This window comes from Delphinus delphis, chromosome 2 (genome assembly GCF_949987515.2).
Source record: "Delphinus delphis chromosome 2, mDelDel1.2, whole genome shotgun sequence".
Classification (NCBI taxonomy): domain Eukaryota; kingdom Metazoa; phylum Chordata; class Mammalia; order Artiodactyla; family Delphinidae; genus Delphinus; species Delphinus delphis.
In genome coordinates, this window is record NC_082684.1 from 63,922,001 (window position 1) to 63,947,993 (window position 25,993).

Genomic DNA, 25,993 nt, shown 5'->3' on the forward strand with positions numbered 1-25,993 from the left:
CCACCGAACCTTCCGCCCTATGTGGTAACGTCACCACACGGCGTAGTCCAGCCTTTCATGAAGAGGATACACTTCCGCTTCCGGGGCACCCGCCGCGTTCCTTCAGTGCGTTTACCGAAAGGGTTTATTGAGATGTTTCTTTGCTTTGACTGGCTTTTGACATTCGTTTTCTATCGCTCAATAACTGCGGCATTAAAGTTAGTATTAAGATAGGAAGCTCTCTAGGGATGCGATCTCAGGAAAGAAGTCCAGCCTCCAGGCGCCACCTTAAGAAAAAATGACTTGGCTGAGCACCACCAGCGGAGAGAGATGGGGGTGTAGGGATGTCTGCGTGTAGGAATTCCCGGGAGCCAGTGAGAACTCCAAAGAGGGGGCGGGGCTTAGGACTTTAGCAGCCAAGGGAGGCGGGTTCCACCCCGGGTCGAATCAGGTGTCTGGACCAGCCTCTGCCTACGCCTACGCGTGCGCAGTGCGAACCTTCCCCTGCTCTGCTTTTTCCTCCAACATGGAATTCCGCTCAGCTCGGCAAGCAGTACTGCAGCTACTCCGTACGGTGGCTCCAGCAGACCTCCCAGCTCTGCTCCAGTGGATGAGAACTACCCGTAAGCGATCAGAGCCAGAGTCAGATGGTTGGGGCAAGAATATGCTGTGGGCGTTGACCTTGGGGACTTAGGGTGAGGCCAGAAGCGTTCCATAGGGTAGCTGTGCTGGTCTCTGCTCTGCTACGGATCGGGTTGAAGGGGGGCACATCGCAAACTTTTGTCAGTTTAAGAATCCAGTTTAGGATTGGTGCAGGAGGACCTGGCTCTGGGTTTGTGATTCCGCTACAGACTTCAGACAAGCGGCTACAGCCGCCTTGTGTCTAACCTCTTTTCTGAAGGAAAAAAAAAGGGGGGGGTGGCGGGGTGATGGGTTAGCCCTCCTCCCCATTACTCCCACAGATTTGGGACGACCAGTAGGATACTACCTGAAAAAGCCCTTTGCAAGAGAAGTTTCAGGCTGTAGAGCTGGAAGTTTTTACCCTGTAGGCAAAATCACGTGTAGCTAGTGCATTTATTTTCTCAATTGTAAAATGGGCCATCAATTTAATAGCAGGTGTTCCGGGGTGGGGAGAGGGAGAAAGGGGGGAGGGGAGGACAGGACTTTGATTTTCAATGATAGTAATACTAAAAAAGTACAAGTTAGAATCGAGGAAATGTGGTAATTAGGTCGAGTTATTGAAGAATGGGATAGATCTGTTTTGGCAAAGTGAAGCCTGGTGAAAGCACAAGAGGATAGGATATTCCTTGTTGGAGAACTATTCCAAACCATGCTCTGCTTCTGTACCCCTAAACGTTGATGTCCATGTTTATTTTCATCTAGACTCATGACTTGAAATATTCCTGTTTGCTGATGACTCCCAATTTTAGACTTCCATCCGTGAGGTTCTTCCTAGAACTTTCTCTCTTTGTGATGTTAGAGTCAATTTGGGTATTATCATTATTGTTATTACTACTACTACTACTACTCATTTTGGAGGATCATTTTAGATAAGATGCCAAACTAAAATTAACTTGGACATCTGGTAGTGAGATTTAGCCTGGAAAGTAGAGAAAACCAAAGAGCTAGCTTCATATTTATACACACAGACGAGATTCAAGGTGGGAATCTACGAGATATTTTATTCCAAAAGCCCTGGGTGCCTACAAAAATGCCATCTATTGCCTGGTTCTGGCAATTGCACCATTACTAAAACATCCTTGCCCTCAAGATTTCAGTTTTGTGGAGCCATTTGTAATCTAAATCTCCAGTTTTAGAGGCATCAGTTGAGACTCCATTTTTCAAACTCGTTGAAAGCGTGTTTTGTATGATGATTTTGTAAACAAGAAGACCCAATACCATTGGCTAAAGAAGATGTTTTTACTTTTACTAACACCACGTTCTGTGCCTTTCTCCAGCCGATCCTGTAGTAGAGAAGCTCAAGCAATTTGTTAAGCAATTTAGAACACAAACTGAGTTTCTGAAGAATGTTTATTACATGAATATTTTAAGAAATGAGAGTGTCACTTAGCTTAAAATGAAGGAGTATGTTTTAATATGAATCTTTAAAAGTAGTGTAATTTACTGGTATACGTTTTTTATGTGGTAATATATACATAATACAAGATTTACCATTTTAACCATTTTTAAGTGTACATTAAGTACAATACATTTACTTTGTGCAGCCGTAATCACCATCTGCCTCCAGAACATTCTCATCTTCCCAAACTGACACTTATAGTGTACTTTTTTATGAAATACAGCACAAAAGATTCTTCCAATCAACAATTTTTCATTTTCCTAATTAACTTCCTTCTTCCAGGAAAAAAATTATCGCATAATGTCTTACTTGTATGACATTTGCTTAGACCTTTGATAATTATAACTCTCCTTGAATTTTTATACCATTTAATGGAATAGCAAGAGATAATAATAGACATGATTTTGGTTTTGAGTTTCACAGAGTTTACTGAAACTGAAAAAAATCTACATATTGCTAACAGGTAAAAATCACAATAATTTTAAATACACAAAAGGAAGAATAATATTCTTGGTCTCTGAAGGAATAGTGGGATTATCATACCAAGACCTGAGGACATTTGGGATCAGGCTGATAGAACCAGAAGCTTGGACCAGGACAGAGGCAAGCACATGTCGAAGTATGATATAAACTGAAGATATAGAAAAAATAAAGATAGAGCCTGTATTTACCTTGGTACCGCTTAGGCCAAAGTCTAGAAAACAAATGAGCACCAGTAAAGAAGGATGAAAAAAGTCTGAGGGACAAAGCACACAAAGACAACTCCCCCCTCAAATAAATAAATAAAAGGAGTAAAAAATACAGCAGGACTTCAGCTCATTGATTCTAATCTTGTGGCAGAGCATCTGTTCTTTTGTACTTCTTGTATATGTATATAGTGGACTCTTGATCGAGAGCCAAACTGTATGTGAGGTCCCCAATAGGCATATTAAAAATTACATTTTGTTAACAGCTGTCCGTTAACAAACACCATTCTGAAGCCTCTGAATTTTTCCTGAGTATGCAAATACAAATGAGGATGTCAAACCAACAACTCATAAAAATTTCTATTAAGAATCAAGTTATAAGGCTTCCCTGGTGGCGCAGTGGTTGAGAGTCCGCCTGCCGATACAGGGGACACGGGTTCGTGCCCCAGTCCGGGAAGATCCCACATGCCGCGGAGCGGCTAGGCCCGTGAGCCATGGCCACTGAGCCTGCGCGTCCAGAGCCTGTGCTCTACAATGGGAGAGGCCACACAGTGAGAGGCCTGCGTGCCGCAAAAAAAAAAAGTCTATGTAAATCTGCTTTAAAAAAAAAAAGAATCACATTATAAAGGATAGAAAATTAAGGTGTGTATAAGAAAATAATAAAATAATCAAGAAAATATTTAAATGCTTAAAGAAGTTAATAGTAGGTGACTAGAAGCTTTTCTGTTTCCTGTATTTTATTTTATTTTATTATATATTTTTTTTTTTTGCGGTACGCGGGCCTCTCGCTGTTGTGGCCTCTCCCGTTGTGGAGCACAGGCTCCGGACACGCAGGCTCAGAGGATATGGCTCATGGGCCCAGCCGCTCCACAGCATGTGGGATCTTCCCAGACCGGGGCACGAACCCGTGTCCCCTGCATCGGCAGGCGGACTCTCAACCACTGCGTCACCAGGGAAGCCCTGTTTCCTGTATTTTAAATACATCTTCATTGAGCAGAATTGAACCTGTTGCTGAACAGCAGCTACAGAGTTGTTAGAGTTTCTTTGAAATTCCGACAAATCTAAAAAGCAAAGCCTGGGATCTAGTTACATTTGTCGAACAGCATACTACTGCAGTTCTATATTATATTGCTATTACCACTGAGGAAGTAGCCACATAACTTACAGATTTTCCAATCTCTTGTTTCCTGTTTGATCCTTCTGTTTCTCAATTTCTTATCTCCTCTTGCCTTCCTGTGGGTAAATGGAACAGTTTTAGAATTCTGTTCTTGTTTATAGTGTTTCTGAGTTTATCTCTTTGTTTAGTTTTCTTTGTGGTTACTCTGTTACAGTATACATATGTAACATCACCATCTACTGGTATCAATGTTTTAACACTAGAATGAAGTATTGAAATCTTACTTTCATGTAGGTCCCTTTACCCTCCCCCACTTTAAAAATATGATTATTTTATGTATTTCCTCTATATACATTGAGCACTATTGCAGATGGTTTTATAAATTTTGATTTAACCATCAAATATGGTTTAAGAAACTAATGAAGAGAAAGATAGTGTAATGAATTTACTCTGTTTTTACCCATTCTGTTGTGTTCTTTCCTTTCTGAAGTTCCAAGCCTTCTGCTGTTTCCTTTCTGTTGGAGAGTTTCCTCTACCAGTTCTTTAAGGGTAGGTCTGCTGGCAACAAATTCTTAGTTTTTCTGCATCTGAGGTTTTCTTTACTTCTCCATTCCTGAAGGATAATTTCATCAGATATAAAATTTACAGTTTGTGGTCCTTTTTTTCTAGCATTTGAAAAATTTTGTAATCTTCTGGCTCCCATGGCTTTTTTGTTTGTTTGTTTTGGTTTAGTTTTTGGTTTTTTATTTCTTTTGTTTTGTTTTTTGGTTTTTTTTGTTTCTTTTGTTTTTTGGGTTTTTTTTTTGTTTTGGGGGGTTTGGGGGTTTTTCTTTGGCTGCATTGGGTCTTCGTTGCTGCGCATGAGCTTTCTCTAGTTGCAGTGAGCAGGGGCTACTCTTTGTTGTGGTGCACGGGCTTCTCATTGCGGTGGCTTCTCTTGTTGTGGAGCACGGGCTCTAGGGCGCATGGGCTTCAGTAGTTGTGGCACGTGGGCTCTAGAGCCCAGGCTCAGTAGTTGTGGCACATGGGTTTAGTTGCTCCATGGCATGTGAGATCTTCCTGGGCCAGGGGTTAAACCTGTGTCCCCTGCATTGGCAGGCAGATTCTTAACCACTGTGCCACCAGGGAAGTCTGCTCCCATGGTTTCAGATGAAAAATTCACTGTTTGAATTGGTGTTTCCCTACAGGGAGTGAATCATTTCTCTTTGCTTCTTTTAAGATTTGTTCTTTGTCTCTTTTGTTTTTAGAAGTTTATGGTATGTTCTTATGTGGATTTCTTTGGGTCTATCATATTTGGAGTTTGCTTGGCTTCTTATATCTGTAGGTTTATGTCTTTAACCAAATTTGGGGAGTTTTTAGCTATATTTCTTCAAATACTTTTCAGCCCCACACTTTTTTCCCTATGTCTGGAGCTCTGACACTAATGTTTGATCTTTGTTATTCCACAAATCCTTAAGGCTCTGTTCAGTTATTTTTTTTTCTGTCTATTTTATCTCTGTTGTTCAGATGGAATAAATTTTATAGATCTGTCAACTCAAGTTTACTGATTCTATCCTCTGTCATCTCTACTACTGAACCCATTCAGCAAGTGTTTTTGTGTTGTTGTTGTTGTTTGTTCAGTTTTATAGTTTCTGTTTCTTTTTCTATGACTTCTACTTCTTTGCTGAGATTTTCTATTTTTTTCACTTGTTACAGGATAATTCTTAACTGCTTATTGAAGCATTTTTATTATGGAGTTTGCTTTAAAAGCCTTGTCTGATCATCCAAATTTCTGATTAATTTACATGTTAGCATCTAGATTGCCAGATTCAAATTATGACTTCCTGTTCTTGGTATAAATGATTTTCCATTGTATCCTGGATATTCTGATTGTATGCTAGGGTAATTTTGATTTTATCCTGGATATTTTAGATATTATGCTGACTTGATCCTATTCAAATCTTCTATCTTAGTAGGCAGTTACCCTGCTTAAGTTTAACCTGTTGGTTCTGGCCTGCTTTTGTGGGCTATAGCTCTGATAACAATTTAGTTTTCAGTGCCCTTGCAGTGCTATTCAGGTCTGCTTCATTCCTTGAAACTGCTGGGGCTCCTGCTCAGTCTATGCTGGTGTTGCCTGCATGGAGAAGGACAGTTTCTTGGATCACCCTATGTCACTGAGCTTACCTTCCACCAGTGGGAGTAGGGGACAAGCAGTACAGGGCCTGGTTTGCTCTTGGCCACTGGGCAGAAGGCTGGGAGACCTCAGGCCTGGGTCTCTATCCTGCTGGGTAGAGGGCCTGAGGACAGCAGCCTCCCCTGTCATTACCAGATAGCCTGCCACTGCCCCAGGTGTGGACTAGGGATTAGGGCTCCCCAGTACGTCTCTGTTGTTCTTCCCCTTTACAGTCTTTGGTGAGAGAGAGCAGGCTTTTCTTAGTTTTTGTTTTGTTCTTTTTTTTCAATCTGGCTGTTGGTAGTTCTGGGATGCAGGCCTCTCCAGGGCCCAGTCCAGGCTACATGGAAGATAAAAGGAAAACTCAGGAGGGAATTCACTGCGGTGACCCTCCTTCCTTAAATCCTCAGGTCCCTAGACAGTTTACCTTTTTTCTAGCTTTCAGAGTCCTTTATGGTTGCCTGTTGATTTATTTCCAGGGTACTTCATTGTATTTAGAGGGGAAGAGCAGGGGGAAAAGAGGGAAGTAGCCATCTTGTCTAGGACCAGAAGTCCCCTCAGTAAATTTTTAAAATTTGAATAAGAACTTCAGAGTAATATTAGATATGAATGAATAATAGGAAATATATAACCCAATGTTTAATTATGTATTGTAAGTCATTAGAAGTAAGGATATGGGTGAGTTAAGGCCAGAGTTTGAACGTAAGACTTCATGGAGATGAAGTAACTTGAGCAGGGCCTTATTGCAAAAGGCAGGGTCATAGAGTATGAACAGGAAGGAGTATGGAAAACAGCTGAGGAGATTTGCACATCTTAAGCAGAAGTTACGTTAGAGAGTAATGAGAATAGAAAATAGGATGGTTAGACTCTGGTGATATAGAGGGCCTTGAAAGTCTAGAGTGACACTTCATATGTTGAAAAGTAAAAAGCTATCCCAAAATTGTAAGGGGAAGGAGTGACACAAAGTGAAGTTGAAGCAAGATTAGTTTAAAATCGGTGTGCAGGATATCTTATATTGGGGGAAACTGATAATTCAGGAGCTAATTGTGAGTTTGTTCTGGTATTCTAAATGTGAGGTGGTGCCTGTGCCTATGAGGTATTTGAAGCAGTAATAAAGAGGAAGTGGATTCAAAAGAGAAAGTGATAGGACTTGATACCTGACTAGATGTAAAAAGTGGGGTTTGATTCATATACTGTCAGCTTTGGTGACTTCTCTGTCCCCATGGATTTAATTAAATATAAGTAGGAAATTTTTAAAGAATGAATTTTGCTCTTTAGTGAAGCTCTTCTTTCTCCACTCCCTTCCCACCTACATATGTAATTTGAGAAAAACCTTACTGTCCTTAGGCAACTGATTAACACCTTTCTTTAACTTTTTCCAAGCAACGTACTGTTACCACACATTCTGAAATAGCTATTACACATGTTAAAAGATGTTCAGCCTCACTTGTAATTAAAGAAATGCAAATTAAAACAACAAAGTTTGTTTTTATGGTACTATTCAATGCTATAAGGCTTTAATGAAACACATATTCTTATTCTTTTCTGATAAATTAAATTGGTATAATCTTTCAGGAAAGAAATTTGACAATATGTAGCAAAAGCCTTTAAAATGTTTAAGTTCTTCTACTTCTAAGAATTCATAGTAAGGAAATAAATACAAAGAGATGTATGCCAAAATGTTAGTTGCAGTGTTCCCAATTTTTCACAGTTATAATTGTATCTAAATGTATAGTAGTAGGACTGAATGGTTAAGTAATATACATATGGTGGAATATTACACAGCCTTTTAAAATAATGTTTTAAGGAATTTAATTTTAATAACAAATACTTATGATGATAGAGTGTTAAATGAATTCCAGTTTTACACACTGCAGTAATATCCTATCATATCATGCCTTTTCCACCTGTTTTATAGCCATTATTAGGGCAAAAATGTCTTGCCCTTCTTTTCAGAAGTTATTTGCCAACCACTACAGATAATGAAACTAATTTTAGCCTTCTTGAGCTAAAAATTTCCACAGTGCCTTACATACAGTGCTCAACAAATATTAACTATTATTATGAAAGATCTTTTGAGAATTTTCTTCCTAGAAAACTATACATATTTATGTATACAACCAAGCATGCAACTTTAGGCCTTTTATGGACCACATAAAGCCCATATGTGGATCCTGTTAACTAGGACCATGGTGAAGAATCACTGCTGTAACTGAAGGAATCTCTTTTTACCCTTGAATGTAGTTGAATCAGAGTTTGTTGTCCAGGATAAGAGGTGTCAGTTCTCATTTTCACCTGGTATCCTTGGGAATGAGTCTTCACTTAATACTGCCTTTTTAAAATGACTGAGTAATTTAACACACAATTTCATAATATCTCTCATCTTGCCTGGTGATGCTTACATTAATTGGGGGATTAACTCCCAAATAAACATATTTAACTAGGGAGACAGCGGGAAATCTATTGTGATGGTTCAGAATTTGCAGCCCTTCCCATCTTTCATTTCTCCAGCTCCCTTGATCTTCACATATGACTGTTTAGATGGTTCACCACCACCACCCTTTCCAAGTCTATTAATAACCCAGTAGCAGTAGCAATCAGAGCCCTAGACACTACAAAGTGATAGAAGAGGAAAATAAGCTAAGGTAGTCATGGATTAGAGAACTAAATTGCCAAATTGAGTTCAGTTCCAGGGCCACATTTAAAGGGGTTGTTGAACAAGTCCAGAAGATGGCAACCAGATGGCGGTGGATATGGTTCCCCCAATATATGAGGAACCGTGGTCAAAGCTAGGGAGAAGAGAAGGCTAAGTCAGTGATAGGGGAGCTCTTACTAGCCAGCTGCCTTCTGAGCTCCCTTAGAGAGACTGTATGGTATAGTAACTAAGAGTTCAGAGTTAGACCTACATTCAAATTCCAACTCTACCACTTTCTGGCCAGTATGACCTGAGACAAGTAACTTAAATTCTGACCTCACATTCTTCTTTTGTTATAAAATAGAAGTGATAAGAGCACCACATATAGGATTCTGAGGATTAAATGACTGTTTGAAAAGCACTGCACAAAATTTAGCATGCCTTAAAAGTGCTCATTCAATAAATGCCGTATAGCAATAGCATTAAAGATGATGATTCCTCTCGAGCTGAAATTAGAAAAATGAGCTGTTATGGAAAGGTAGATTCTGGCTCAGCACATGGAAGAAATGCACTTCCCGAATGTGTTCAGGTGAGGACTGAAAAACAGTCATATGTCAGAGATGCATGGATGGATTCTGCCATTTGGTAATAGTTCGTAATTAAGTTCCCTTTCCACTATAAGACCCTTATAAGGCTGACCCACATGAAAACTATGTTTTCCTAACATGGTTGTTTATGTTACAGAATTAAATCCAAAGAAGTTGGGCTATGAGATATCTTAGTTTGGTATAATGAGATTTTTATTGGTTTCTTCAGTTATATACCATTTACAAATTGAGAGAACTTGCTAAGAATCAATGGTGTGAGTGATATTATTAGAATTAAATGCAAGTCACAGAGGCTTCTAGGGGAGGGGGAAGGGTGAGCTGTGACAGGGTGAGAGAGAGTCATGGACATATACACACTTACAAACGTAGTAAGGTGGATAGCTAGTGGGAAGTAGCCTCATGGCACAGGGATATTGGCTCGGTGCTTTGTGACAGCCTGGAGGGGTGGGATAGGGAGGGTGGGAGGGAGGGAGACGCAAGACATATGGGAACATATGTATATGTATAACTGATTCACTTTGTTATAAAGCAGAAACTAACACACCATTGTAAAGCAATTATACCCCAATAAAGATGTTAAAAAAAAAAAAAGTCATAGAGGCTTCTAGACAGTTTCCCATCTACAGAGAGAAGCTAAGCAGATATTAGGTATTAATTAACACCTTGAGAAAATTTAATTAGATTTTAAGAATACAATTTTTAAAAGGCCAGTTTTTTTAAAAATGCATCACAGGTGCTATTTAAGTTCCACCTAAAACAATTTGGAATGAATCTTCATAGTATTTTCATTTCTCTATAATTTATATTTTGCATCCTTCTAGAAATAATTTGAAGCAACAACTTAGATCATTATACTAGATAGGTGAGGAAAGAAAAAAGAGCTAAAAGGCCTTTCTACATTAGTTCAGGGAGCCAAATAATATATCAGTATCTTCATATTAACTACTGTTGCTCAAAAGGAAGTTATACAGAGAAAGAACCTCTGTACGTAGGGAAACAGTGGAAAAAGTGAAAAAGAAGAGTAGCTTTATTTAGAAGCAAAAAACCTAGGTTTGCTTCTTGTGCTGCTGTTGGCCTGCCTTGTAACTTTTCACAGTTCATTTAACCTTCAAAGACTCAGTTACCTCCTCTGTAAATCAGAGAATGTAATCTTGCTTTGTCTTCCTTACATGGATGTTATAATACTTAAATGACCTAGTTTCTATGTGAAAGAACTTTGCAAACTAGAAAATATTATCCAAATTTTAATTGTTGTTTGTGACATGAAAATTGCATTCTGACCCAACACAAGAATTATTATGTTTAAGAAGGAAATCGTGAACTTATTTAAAAACAACCAAAGATTTGGGGGGCGAGATGTGGAGGTGGATGATATTTTCTTCAGAATCTCCTTGTTTTCCTTCTATAGCTGTTTTAAAACAGTAGGAAAAACACAACCCCTTCGAGGTCCTTTTACTCTAGCAAGAATTCAATATAAGTCTTTTAAGAAAAAGGTAAAATGTTTTCATTAGTAGTCCTTTCCAGTCTATATTTGGCATTCAGGCTGTAGCTAACTTTTAGAATATTTTACTTCCAGATAAGTCACATTCTAGTTAAAATTATATGAGCTGCTTAGAAATCATACTTTTGTAGAGCCAATTTAAAAAAATTTATAAACACACAGATAAGGTGAAAAAACAGAACAATGAACACCACTTTTATACCCTCACCTAGATTCACCGTCAGTCTCTTACCTTCTCCATCGTAATTGCTATATACATCGGCATGCATGCACACTTCCCTTTTTGCCAGATTATCCAAAGGTAGGCCACAGCCATCAGAAATGTGCTGTTTTAATGATTATTTTATCTGCTGTTCAAATGCAGTGGAGCAACATGATTCTTATAAAGTTTATTCTATAGTTGGTGCCATCTGTTAGTTCTTGTTATCCAAAGTCTTGAGTACATTTTATTGGAGGCAGAGATGCTCGGATTAAAGTTATATTCTTAGTAATCCCTGTGTGATGCCTCCTAAACTTGTAAGATCTATATGGTCACACAAAGAATATTTGACTACTTACTGGTAAGTTTAAGACCCTAAAAACTAATAGCAGTACTTTCCTTAAGTAAAAATAAAGAAGTAAAAGTACTACATATTTTTTACATGCCTTTGTTGTTCTATAACAGGCTGAAATAGTCAAGTTTTATATTTTCAAGCAGTTTGGAAAAAGGAAAAACTCAGTGTTTTCAATGGAACATTTGTTAAAATTGAAATATTTCATTGGTTAGAAAGTTTATTTATTGTTATAAATTGATGCTATCTGATGGAAAATATCCACCCATTGTAATCACTTAGTCTAGGTATGAGTACATCCATAAAAGCTATATCTGGTTTTTTTTGTTTTTTTTTTTGCAGGAGATTTTGATGAATTCATTCAAGACAATAATGACATTATGTTGAAAAACATAGCAGAAGACCTTCGGAATTGCTTACCTCTAGAAACCATGCTTTCCTCAGAACATCTAGCCCTCCAAAAAGTAAATATGTTAAATTAATTTACTCTTAGTGCTACTTGAGGATTCTCCTATTCTCCCCTAACCCCATTAGCCTTTCCAGTCTAATCAGTCCTGAATTCTGCTTTTTCGTTTGGTGCTTCCATCATGTCCCCAATTCTTTTGAGTCTGTAACCTTCTGGCTCCCTAGTACCATTCATTCAACAGATATTTTTTGAGGGTGTCCTGTTTGCCAAGCACTCAACCCCCCACCCCCACCCCCACCCCCAAAATCAAGGCACGACATTAATCTGTCCCTGCCTACACCATTGTCCTGGTTTTCTTTTCCCTGTTCCATTTCCGTGGCTTTTATCAAGGGTGAAGTTCACCCCTTTGTTTCCTTCTCCTACTTTTGCGTTACACAGTTTTTGCTTCTTTTATTCCTTTATTCCTAGAATTCTCACTTTTCTTCTCCAGACAACCCCCTCATTCAAGTACCTTCAAAGCCCAACTCTTATGGGACACATATGCTATGAATACTGTTTCCTAAAGCAAAACTAAGAATAATAATTTCTTCTTCCCCCATTAATCTGAAAGTAGCAGCGCTTCATGTGGTTTTTCAGCATGTAAATTCCTGAGCAGAGGTACTAAATCCTGTACATTTTTGGTAGTTCTGTGCACATTGTGAGCACTCAGTAAATCTTAGTAAACATCCAGTCATTTACAGGAGGAAAATAGTGGGTCGTATAAAAACTGAGAGCAATATTTGTAATACAGTTTGGATGTTATTAATAAAACAATCTTAGCAGTCTCATGATATAACACAATATATAAAGAGACAAAAAAGTATTCATTGCATGTTAATGGTGGACCCACAATCCCCCATCCCAACAAACTGTTTTTCTCTTCCTTTGTTTCTTTCTGGTCCTTGTATATGTTCATACATTTTATATACTTATATATGTGTGTGTGTGTGTATAGATGTAGATATAATTTTGTAGATTTCCAAGTAGATAGGTTGATTCTTTATTTAGTGTTAAAGTAGAAGGAATCAGACATATTTTTCTCTGTAGCTGCTTGCTATTATATCATGTACCACCAGTATTAATAAAGTGCTATTATTTGTAAGCATGGAGTTTTACTAACATTGTTATTATTTGAAAACTTTGCTTCTGGGCAAAGATTACTTGCTAAGTATTTTGATGGGTAAGTCGCTGACATGTAGGACTCAGAAGACCTGATATTAGTTTCAGTTCTTCCCGCTCTTAACTAACTAGTGTCATTTCTTGGGAGAAATCTCTCTGGGTATCACTTTCTTTATTTGTAAAATATACTACTTAGGATGGACAAGATGGTCTCAAAATACTCCTTTCATCTAAAATTTTCATCTATTTCTCATAGCCATGTTTTGCATCATAACATGTCAAATAACAAGTTGCTAGTGTCTGAAAAATGAAACAAAAGCAGAGCAGAGTTGCTGACTTCCATAATCAAAACTTGTCTTCCTGGACCTTGTCGTTGCTCTCAGAATTTTAGCATATGAACCACTGATGTTTTGCCTTATTTAGCAATAAAAAGAGACTTCTTTGTACTTTGTTTCTTTTGATGTTTTTCTTCTCTCCACCAGATACAGCAGCAGCCAGAACCCACAGTTCACGTTGATGCATTCCTTTATGATGAAGACTTTATTGATTCATTATGTGAGGAAGGAAAAATGAGCAGATACTACTGTATGGTGTGCGGCTCACACCAGACGGCGCCTTTAGGTGGGCACTCAAGCCTGCAAACCTGATGACTTCGTGTATACTTTTCCTTACATGTCATGAGTATGCAGATTTTTTTTTAATATCTTTAATTTTTATTTTTTAATTTTTTTATTTATTTTTGGCTGCATTGGGGCTTCATTGCTGCACGTGGGCTTTCTCTAGTTGCGTCGAGCGGGAGCTACTCTACATTGTGGTGTGCGGGCTTCTCATCGTGGTGGCTTCTCTTGTTGCGGAGCACGGGCTCTAGGTGCGTGGGCTTCAGTGGTTGTGGCACGCGGGCTCAGTAGTTGTGGCTTCCGGGCTTATTTGCTCTGCAGCATGTGGGATCTTCCTGGTCCAGGACTCGAACCCATGTCCCCTGCATTGGCAGGCGGATTCTTAACCACTGTGCCACCAGGGAAGTCCCGAGTATGCAGATTCTTGCCCAAGCATTCGCTGTTTTTGGAAAGCAAAAGGACAACCTGCAGCCTAGCCATTACCAATTATTGCAGTCAGGGAAACTAAATAGAAGCATCGTCCAGGGAAGCTAGGCCACTTCATGTCTCTCCCAGGGGGATATTTCTGCTTTTCACTGAGCATGTTTAATTAGAGGTGACTTTTCAGGTCCAGCAACTAATCAGAAGTGAATGAATACAGGGAAACTGACTCATACTTTATATACTCAAAAGAGAGTCACATTTAACCATAGTGCTGATTTATTTACAATGAGAAATATAACTGCCAAGGGGACTAAAAACGTTCTCCACATAGAAACATCTACTTGAGAAGTCAGATAGTAATCAGATATTGTTGGATGGGGATGGATTCAGAGGACGGAGATAGATAATCTTGACAGTCTATTCAGGCCATGATTTGACATCATGGAGCATCTTTGGTCTATAACCCAGAACAACTCTAGTGACAGTCTCCTGCATCTCTGTCCCTCAGATGCAGCACCTGTGTTTCAAATGGGAAACTAGACTGACTCCATGCTGCTAAGATGTTAACTCTTCTGTTAATATATTTTTTGTTCAAACTGGATATTATTGGCTAGGCTATTAATTTAAACATGCTATTTCAATCTCCCTGCTCACTTAGATTTAGAGGTGTTGCTTAGAGGGGATAAGTAATATTGTGCTCATATGACTGATCTTAGATAATATTATTCTCGAAAATTAACTACTACCAAATTTGTAGTATTTTGCTAATACAAATATATAGTACCTGTATTGTAGTTGGGGATTAAACTACCCTGGTTTACTGATTTAAGATTCTATTTTTAGATAGTACTTTTTTCCATTTGAAATAGTTGAAATTCACAGAATAGAAAAGGACTTAGACAAGAACAGTAGAAGAAGGGACTTCCCTGGTGGCGCAGTGGTCAAGAATCCGCCTGCCAATGCAGGGAACACGGGTTTGATCCCTGGTCCAGAAAGATCCCACATGCCATGGAGCAGCTAAGCCCGTGTGCCACAACTACTGAGCCCGTGTGCCACAACTACTGAAGCCCGTGCGCCTGGAGCCCGTGCTCCGCAACAAGAGAAGCCACCACAGTGAGAAGCCTGTGCACCACAACAAAGAGTAGCCCCTGCTCGACGCAACTAGAGAAAGCCTGCACGCAGCAACAAAGACCCAACGCAGCCAAAAGAAAAAGAACAATAGAGGGAAAACTAAAAAGTGAATTATAAATAACACCATATCAGATCTGATGTACAGAAATTTACAGAAGAGCTATGTTTGACACAGAAAAATTTGGAGGTTAGGATGTATTTTCACGTAAAAATCAGATTGTAAATCGTGTCTGGACACCCAGATCAGCCTGGGTAACTATAATGACTCTGAAAAAGCTATCACCGTGTGGGCCTCTTATTCCCTATATGAAAGGGGCTTGTCCAGCTACAAGACACGAACGATGACTCTGGAGCCCAGGGCAGGAGCACTAACGTGGCAAAGAGGATCGTGAGGATGAGAGGAGATAAGGGCTATGGTGGTCAACCCCCCTCCACCCCATCACCTCCAGTGTTACTTCTGAGGCCTAGTCATCCTTTATTTTCTTCCAAGGGATTAGCCTGCCTGCTTCCATTTTCTTTGCCACCAGTCATTAGTTATGATCAAAGTTTCTCCCCTTCCTGACCATTATGTCATGTAGCATACAGTAGAGAAAGTCTTTGGGTTACCTCCATATCAGAAAAAACAGACTCAGGCTCTCCCAGGTGATTCATTACAGAAATAATGGAGTGAGAAGGTGGGCTAGGAGACTAGAAATTGTAGCAATTAAACTAAGGGAAATAACAGTTTAGGAGTGTCTTAACCTCCTTCCATACCACCCCTCTCCTGCACTCCAGAACACACTCTAGGTTGCTCAGGGCTGCCACATTGTTCCACTCCAGAGATGGTCATTCATTGGGTAGTTTACAGTCTATGCCGCAAGAGGTAGAAGCCCTGTGGTTGGCTCTGGGATAGGGTGAGAAAGCCAGATGGTATGGGAGTTAGGAAGCAGTTGCTGGGAACAGCAGGTCAGAGGGAGAAGAGGAAGGAGAAAACCCAGGACACCCTAAGCAGCAGCAAGAAGGAAATGAGGAGCATGGGGGTAGGGACAGGCAGCTGAGTAGCGGTTTTCTTGAGGCCTTTGATGATGATGATGATGATGATGATGATTTTGGCCGTGCTGCGCAGCTTGTAGGATCTTAGTTCCCTGACCAGGGATGGAACCCATGCCCCCTGCACCACCAGGGAGTTCCCTCTAGAGGCCTTTTAAATGTCAGAGACTTCATATTTGTTCTTGTCTAATACAGCTCAGAGTGAATGAATACAAAATTATCACATTAATTTTTTCTAAATAACCTCTGAATGGCTTTCATTGATTAAGAAAAGCATGAAATACACTTTACAGGTGAAAGAATTAGAAATACAGAATGGAATTGTTAATCCCCAAGCAGAATTTAATGTTTACTCTGTTCTAATTCTCCAGGGTTTATTTCTCATTCCTTCTCTCTCATGGAATTGAAGTTCATTTATCATCATGTACTCCCTGATCTATCGGGAAAGGTCTTGGTTGACGTTGGCTCCAGGCTTGGCACCGTCCTTTACGGGGTAAAGTCCAGCTTGTAGACATACTCAACATTTGGAAATACTTTCTTCTCCTACTAGCATCAGTTTTGCCTGCCACCATCCAAGGTGACAGCTTGGCTTTATTCATTAGAGTAACAGAATAATATGGTTAAAATAGTGTATCAAATTTGGACTTTCAAAGGCCAGCTCTCTGATTTCCGTTACTAGTTTGACTTTGTGACACAAGTGAAGGAATATCAGCAAAACAGCAACAGGTGACCCTCATAACACTTTGCTATTCTGTCACTCACTTACTGCCCTTCTAACTCCATTTTCTGTACTGTACTAAAATAGTATAGTATACTGAGTTTTGATAAGAGCTCTTATAAAACTGACAAATTTACCTGACCTGGGAAATTGCTTATGGCTATGAGCAAGTCCCTGAACACCTCTGTGCCTCAAGTTCCTGACCTGTAAGTGAGCAAACTAAATGATATCCAGGACACATCGTGCTCTAGTTTTCTGTGATCCAAAGTTCGAATCCTGTGATCCAAAGACTTCTGTGTCTTCAATGTGGCTTTTTTTAAAAAATTCAAATCATGAGCATTTTAAATATTCTTAAATGGTTTTATCAAAAAACTGAAATGTGGTTTCTGGTTGTCATTAGCAGATGTGTTAAAACATGTGGCCAACAGCAGTAGATGTTCATGCCAGAAACAGGCCCTATCAGTTCCCAGCATCACTGCCTGCTCTAAACAGAAACAGTTAACTCTTTCATGGTTCATTTATTTTTCAGTGTTGACTTTTATTCTACAATTAGGAAAAATAGCCATAATAGAAAGTACAGTTTATCAGATGGCTTTGTTTGGAGAACATTAGAGATTATGCTTGTTTACCATATTTTGTCCATTCTTGTTAATTTTTTTATTTGTTAGAAAAGTATATAGCTGAAATAATTGTGGCTCTGCAGGTATTTGGCAGCATTAATGAATTTAGACATATTGTCATTTTCCTCTATAGTACATCACTGATTCAGTCAACAAAAATTTTTTGAATACTTACATATGCTCCATTGAACATATTCTAAAAATCCATGATGAGATATGAATATAAATTTAGTTTACACGTAAGTGTTAGTTGATGTATAATGGTCTTCAGAATATGATTTGACCTCTCCTTCCAGATTATTTTTTGTTATTATAACCAAAATAGATACATAATAATATATAGACAGTTCTTGATTATCCTTGTTAACTAATGGCCAGTTGTCTTTGGTGGATTGCCAGACACCAGGCTGACTTCTCAAAGCCAAACAGGACACACCTCCAGCCACCCTCCTCTTGTGTCAGACTGTGCATGAGTTTCCATTATATTTCCCACAGGTTAATGCCTTTCTTGCTTTCCCCTGAAATTCCCAAGAAATTATGGAAGTAGGGTATTAAACAAAGAATCTATATGTGATCACTTTCCTCATTTCCAACTTTGTTGAATGCACAGTTTTATCAGGAAAAGTAAGAAATCAATCTTTAAAAATATGATTACTTTTAAATAACGGAAATTAATAAACTACAATCAAGGTCTCGATGAGTAAGAGTCTAAGTTCTTAAAAGTTGGTTTACATAAATTATAAAATGTTACTTATCTTTCCTTTTTATCTTTATTTTTACTTTATTGAATTCTGTTTTTAAAAGTTTGATTTTTAGGGACTTCCCTGGTGGTCCAGTGGTTAAGACTGCCTTCCAGTGCATGGGGTGCGGGTTCGATCCCTGGTTGGGGAGCTAAGATCCCACATGCCTCGTGGCCAAAAACCAAAACATAAAACAGAAGCAATATTGTAACAAATTCAATAAAGACTTAAAAAAAAAAAAGTTTGACTTTTAAAATTTCAAGTAGAAATAAACCCACAACTAAAAGTTAATTCTTTTGTATCATAATGTATCTTCATATTTCAGGGTTATCTTTACAGTTCAGCATCACAATTATATGGAGTAGAATTGAATGGAGACTTTTGCCAGTTGCAGGAAATGGTCATAAAAAAGTACCAGTTCACTGACAGAATAAAGGTACCCTTTTAAATGTTTATTCTGTTATCCACTGTATAGCATAGTTTAGCCAAATTTCTTCTGCATTGGAGTTGGAAACACTTTTTGAATCTATTCTTGATTGCTGTTGTGTAGAAACAGATTGAGTTAACTTAATATTTTAAAACACTGATAATAAAGTTGAATTATTATCAATATGTTCCACTCACATTTTTCTCTTCCTCCCAAATTTTATTAGAAAGTAGAATTTTTTCTTAATTTTCTTCGTATCAACTATAGTTTTGGTAGCACTAATTTTGAATCTCTTGATGTTGGTCAGAAGTGTATTTAATTAAACTGTGAATGTTGAAAGTAAGCAAAAAGGTTAAGTAATGCTCACAGTTTTTATCTTTTTATAAGCTTTCAATAGGAATTGTGGGTGCCACAGAATAGCAGTTCATGGGAGAATGATGTCCTGGGTTGGCCTATGACAGAAATTTTCTGTTTCTTATATGTAAGGGGAAAAATAAAAAAGGGGAAAGGAAGTTTTTTGGTTGATGCAGTAATCCTTGTCATTTCACTAGTGATCCTACACTTCTAATGGCAATGCACAGAAGTATTGTGTATCTAAGGATCTCTGGTGTTCAATGCAATCAAATATTGAAAGACATATCTTAGTAAGATTAAGGATCTAGCTTTCCCCTTTCTTATAGAAGGAAAACTTTTCATTCTCTTCCTCCTTCCATCCTTGCCTTTTTTTTCTCTTTCTCTCTCATCTTGGAAATTGAGAGGCAATTGATCAAAGAGAATTCATTGTCCAATAATAAGTTCATGGATTTTTCTCACTATCCCATATTTAATGAACAAAAACACACTGCTCTTACATAATAAGAATCACATAACTAACAGGAATATTGATTTAATTAGAAATCGAGATTTAAACATTCTGGATATTATTTATTTGTAAGGCTAAGTTCTTTTTTGGAAGGAAATCATATGATATAAAAAACTTTTTCTGTCCTTTTTAAAATAAAAGTTATTTGCTTTGCTCTTGAGCAAATACATGTTTCCTCTTATTATCTTGCCTGTGGTCTACAAGACTTGTTGATTATAGTCGAAGTTAATTTTTTGAGGTATATAGTTTTTTCAATAAATTATTTCGTTTGCTTTCTTGGATAGATAATATATTCAAGTGAATTTTAGATGAAGAGTCAGACAAGGCCAGTTAAAATATTTGTATTAACATTTTACAATTTATAAATTACTTTTTAAATTTTATATGGTCCCATTTGATTCTGTGAATCAGGACATGTATTACTCCATTTTATTTAGGAAGACACTGACTACCCAAATGTACAAATCCAGTTGATGATGGAGCCAGAATAACTAGTGATATAATGGAAAAAGCTCTGAACTGGGAGTGAAAAGAGTGTAATTATAACTATATAAATGATTCCATCTAAAACAAAATTTTCACAAGCTTATGGTTTTTATTAGGTATTGAGTATCTTCCACAGGTAGTAGTATTAAATATACTGTTCTCCCATTTTAAGAAGTGTGAATCTCCCATATTGCCTCACAACATCATTGAATCAATAGCTATTTCTTACGTGATTATATGATACGGTGTCTTTGTTCTCTTACGTGAACTTATTCTTTTTTAGGTGCTTCATGCAGACATCTGTACACAAGGTTCACTTCTGCAAAATGCTGATGTTATTATAATGAATAATGTCTTTGAATATTTTCTTAATGAGGCAGAACAGGCCAGGTACGTTATTTATTCAAGCAAGAAATCTGTTGTTAAAATATATCTAACAAAGTATGAAAAGGGATTGGTAGAAGTGTTTTCATATTAAACTTTTTATTTTTTATTTATTTGTTTATTTTTTGCCACACTGTGAGGCTTGTGGGACCTCAGTTCCCCAACCAGGGATCAAACCCGGGGCCTCAGCAGTGATATGAAACTTCTCAGAAACGACCTCAACTGTCAGGAGTTTATATTAATAAGGAAATGTGTTATGTCTAAATGAAAATAAAAATAAACTTTAGTTGTCTAACCTTGTAAATATTACATCTAATTTTGAGTAGTTATAAAATGGTTTCATGACCCAAGCATTTGCTTTGCAGTCTGGGATGCAAGAAGTTATCAATTCCCAGTGGGTTTTTATACTTATTCTTTTCTGCCTCAGTTTTCTTTTCTTTGAAAAAACATGTCCTATGCTCTCCTATCACAAAATTATGGGAATTAACTGGTGCCTATAAATGACTATAAAACAAGATATAGGGCTTCCCTGGTGGCACAGTGGTTAAGAATCCACCTGCCAATGCAAGGGACACGGGTTCGAGCCCTGGTCCAGGAAGATCCCACATGCCGCAGAGCAGCTAAGCCCGTGCGCCACACTACTGAGCCTGTGCTCTAGAGCCCGTGAGCCACAACTACTGAGCCCATCTGCCACAACTACTGAAGCCCACGCACCTAGAGCCCGTGCTTCTCAACAAGAGAAGCCACCACAAAGAGAAGCCCATGTACTGCAACGAAGAGGAGTAGCCCCCGCTCGCCACAACTAGAGAAAGCCCACACGCAGCAAGGAAAACCCAACTCAGCCATAAATAAATAAAAATTTAAAAAAAACAAGATACAAGAATATTCAGCTAGAAAACAGTGAATAATGATCAAATTTTTAAAACGTTCTTAATGTGGTAATAGTAGGTTCCTGGAGTTTATTCCACTATTCAAGCAATAGAAAAATTAGCAAATCTCTGATCACTTTTTTTTTTTTTTTTAATTTTTGGCTGCTCTGCGGGGCTTGTGGGATCTTAGTTCCTCGACCAGGGATTGTGCCCACGCCCTGGGCAGTAAGTGTGGAGTCCTAACCACTGGACCATCAGGGAATTCCCTGTGATGGCTTTTCTGACTTCTCATCAGGACTTATAGGTTCCTCTAATTAGAAAATTCCTGTAGTCTGAGACACTGATTTTCTGGTCAGTTAGGCTTGCTGACTTATTTATCATAATGACATACGTATACTCTGGATGCAGGAAACCTCCTTTCCATATCTATGAAAGGGCATTACACACGTTTGGATTAGTGCATCAGTGAGGTTTCTACTGCAAGAAATAAAAAGACATAATTATAGACCATAAACAGTTAATATGGAGTAGAATCCTGAATGAGTAACCCTCTTTATCCTGCCACCCCTTTACTGTCTATATTGTCTCTCTTGCACACATACACACACATATCTGTTACTTGTAGGTTAAGGTTAGTACAAAATTAACAGTGTAAATAGTTTAAAAAGAAACTAGTTCAACAGAAAGCAAATCATATCCTCAGAGCTCAGCCAGAATGGGTGATGATTTTTTGGTCACAGGCTAAAGGCCAGAAACACAACATGAACAAGTTGTTTTAATCATAGTGCACTCTTTAAGCTTAATTTCCAGTGGACAAAGTATGTATAGCTTTTTACCTTTTGAAGTTCAGGACCAGTAGTCAAAACATTACATCATTGTTGGAGAATGAAATATACTAGGTTTATGCTGTGTAAGAAGTTAAAAGAGAAAAACACCTTAAACTCTTCACAGATTCATATAGGAAGATTTTGAATGCTGAAGAATGATGAATGCTACCTGTAAACTTGATACTGGAAAGTATTTTCATGTTTGGGTTGTTTTAAAAACTATCTTGGGGGACTTCCCTGGTGGTCCAGTGAAAAACCCGCACACCACAACTAGAGAGAAGCCCGCATGCCGCAACTAAGACCAGACACAGCCAAAAATAATAAATAAAAAAAATAAATAATCTCAAAAAAAAAACTATCTTGGAAAATTAATTCACAAACTCTGCATGACTCACCAAATAGGTACTGACCATGTGTTAGTTCAGTCATTGCTCCAAGTTAATCAAATGCAGTGAATTCTAAATATAGATAGATGATAGCCTCTCATGGTTAATTACCTTCATCATGAATGACAGTACACGGGAGAAAGTTTAGAAGATACAGTAAAGCATTCTGATATTGGAATCGTTCTGACAAAATTGATCATTTACCTATATAATTCTGTATTGTAGCAAGTAGAGTAATTCTTTGTTTAAAAGGTGCCTCTGTATTTTTTCAGTAGGTGAAACATATACAACTACTACAATGACAGCTTCTCAGAAACAGCAGGTGCTATTTTGAGAGCCATGCCCAACCGTGCCAGTATACTCAGCTTCTTCAGTCTTACTAAATAGACTTGTAAAATATATAATTTCTAAGGAACTACATCAAGACAACAAACAGCTCTAGCCCAAGCACAGTGATATTTATTATCAAACACTGCTTCTTGGTTTTATATCTAGCCTGAGAAAAAGAACATTTGTATCGTTTTGCCTAGTAAGCTCCAGAATATACTAAACCCAATAACCATTGCTGTAACTAAAATAAGTGCAAATGGTACTGCTGCCCACCTGCCCCACTACAAGGGGTGCACATCCCTGCATTGCTTGACCCTTGCTCCCCAATAGCAGGGTGTACTGTCAAAACTCATGCACAGTGTAGAAATCCCATTCATGTCTGCTCTACAGGTTAATCAGAACTGGTCAGACACTGCCCTCTGACACATATACGTGCACATGGTGTGCCATCGTGCTTTAAATCTAGTTGATCGCATTAAACTTCTCAGGTGCCATAATGTCCAGAATTCTTTCCGTTGAATATTTCTGACAGCCAAATAAAGTATGATTTCACTCTTGATATTATTTTAAAAGATCTAATCTCTATGTTATACTCTTATTTTAGTCTTTGCTTGTTTTCTGGCTTCTGTGGCCTTTCTCCATGACTCTTTCCCACTCACACCCCTCAGCCCTGTTCCATTCTGCAGAAAGTTTGACAGTTCATAAAGAATTGAAGAGGCTTTAACGCTGATCCAGCTTTGATTTCTTTATCAGTTCTGAAAACTTCCTTTTGGCCTTACCCACAATCCCTTGTATTAACCCTAATCCCCATCTTGTTAAATCTCTCTCAGTATTGTCACTTCACAATTTTGCCAACATCCCTTCAGGAACTGAATTTACCAATTTCTAGTATCTTGCTGCAGTCCTGTTTTCTGCTGGCAAACATTTTTACCCATCTGGATTTCTACATATCGCCTGGGCTATATTTTTTTTTGTCATCCTCATTTTGAAAAAATATCCAGTGTCTGGTAAAGCATAACATATAAGTTTTGAATGTGTTATAGAGCCTGGGAATATATCAGCCATAATGTAAGGAAACGAGGATCCTTATTAGTGACCGTGCCAAGTCTTGAAGATTCTCTCTCAAGTCTTCAGGTAGGTAAGCCTCTTTCCCAGCATTTTTATTGTCAAAACTTTTCTTCTGCTTTTTTCTGATAGCTGTTAAAATATTCTAGAAATATTCTTTCTGAATATAGTGACAATGATAGAAAGAATAACAAAACCTTATGGCTTAAGAACTGATTTGTGGTTTGTTCACTAGCATCAAGAGCTCTGAAAGTGTACAGATTCCTTTGCTTCTCCACCCAATTTTTCCAGCTGTGGCGTTACAGTTTTATTTAGGTTAACAAATGCTATTAAATATTTGTAAGAGCCTTAGAACACCCACATCATAACTTTTTCCCTGAGAACAAAAGGAACAGAGCTGTTTAGGTTTCTAGAATCAGTAAGTGGACTGGAGGCCCACATCCTGAACACAGTTGAGCTTCTAGGTCAAGTTTGGAATCTTGCACAAACTGCTTCCATGTTCCTCAGATTCTCCGTACAAAATAAGGCTGATACTTAATAATAAGATTCAGCCCAATAAGTTGACCCTTTTATAAAGGTTAATTAATGTTTGTAAAGCTCTTTGAGATCCCTAGATGAAAGATACTGTGCCATTTTTTAGTACAGAGTCATATTATCATTTTCTTTAATATCTCTTTCCTCACATATAAGCACTGCCAAATTTAAATATATATTTCTTCCTTTAAAAAACTAAACAATCATCAATAATACCTTCTTTAAAAATTTTTGTCAATCATCTAAATTACAAAAGTAATTCATGTTTGTCATAACAAGGGAAATAATCCAGAGATACATAAAGAAACAATGTTGATCTCCCCAGTTCCCCCCACCTAATTCCCTCCCCATGAGATCCCTACCCCGTGAGTGGTATGATTCTACCATACTTTTCCATACTCATAAAAACATACCTTTTAAAATATGTGCTCTCCAGTTTATAATATCTATATGTATTGAAATAATTCAGTGATTTTCACTTACCAAAGTAAAATATTTTTGAAAGAGTCCTTATATATGAATTCTTGAATAACGTTATTGCTCTCCTATTTAATGAAACTTCTTTAAACAAATATATCCATTGGTGGCCCCAGAATTTCTGTATCCCGGAGACCCAAATTTGCAGTGTGAAGGGCAGGGCCTGATAAAGGTTATGGAGGGAGATTACCCCCTCTCGTGTAACCTCTTAGCACCATCACTGTGTGTATATGAACCGTTTCTCTGTGTACTCCCATTGTTGTTTTAATCTTTTATTGTTTAAGCTGGTTTAATTATTAAACTATTTACATTAAAATAATTATACTATATGTTCTTTATTCTTTCAAATTCCAAAATCAAGGTAAATTAAGTCCCTGAATCCACAAACTTACCATTTCGTACGACAAAGAATTATGTGGCACCATGTAGAACTTAGTCCCTCTCATTGTAATAAAAATCCTTTGTGTTCAATTACTTAGTCATGATTTCTCAAAATTCAAGAGAATAGGTTCATTCTGCAATTTTCATATTTGTTTATGACCTTTTTTTTTCCAGGTTAATATACAGTTATCTCCCTGGGTTGAAGAGGTACCACTGAACTATGATGTATACCCAGAAAAGGATATTGACAAGGAAGCTCTTGAACAAATACATTTATACAAGATTCTCTAACACTACAATAGTCCTACCTCAGTGTAAAATAATTACAAAATAATTTAAAAGAAACAGAACCCCAGTATCCTAACACATATTTTTTCTGTATATTCCTTTCTAGTCTTTGTACATATGCTTACATATTTGTAAATAGTTGTATGTGTATATAGACAACTTTGCGTGATAATTTTATTAAAATATTTGTGTGAAAAAATTTTGGTTTTCCCCTGGTTTCTTTTATTTTGTTAAAAATATAAACGTGTACTTTTCTTTTTTTTGAATTTTTATTTATTTATTTGGTTGCACCAGGTCTTAGTTGCGGCTCGTCAGCTCCTTAGTTGTGGCATGCGAACTCTTAGTTGCAGCATGCACGTGGGATCTAGTTCCCTGACCAGGGATCGAACCCGGGCCCCCTGCATTGGGAGCGTGGAGTCTTATCCACTGCGCCCCCAGGGAATTCCCTTTTTAAAAAAAAAAAAAAATTATTTATTTATTTATTTGGCTGCACCGGGTCTTAGTTGCAGCATGCAGCTCCTTTAGT

General features: G+C 37.8%; 1 protein-coding gene across 1 annotated transcript; it reads left to right on the forward strand.

Annotated features, from left to right (window-relative positions):
- Window positions 1-115: 115 nt before the first annotated feature.
- LOC132420340 (uncharacterized) lies at window positions 116-25,655 on the forward strand. The gene is made up of 8 exons (XM_060004688.1): window positions 116-602; window positions 11,652-11,773; window positions 13,356-13,494; window positions 16,445-16,566; window positions 18,477-18,587; window positions 20,210-20,316; window positions 23,766-23,856; window positions 25,354-25,655. The coding sequence occupies exons 1-8, from the start codon at window positions 506-508 to the stop codon at window positions 25,468-25,470; spliced, it is 906 nt and encodes a 301-aa protein (XP_059860671.1). The 5' UTR covers window positions 116-505; the 3' UTR covers window positions 25,471-25,655.
- The last annotated feature ends 338 nt before the right edge of the window (window positions 25,656-25,993 follow it).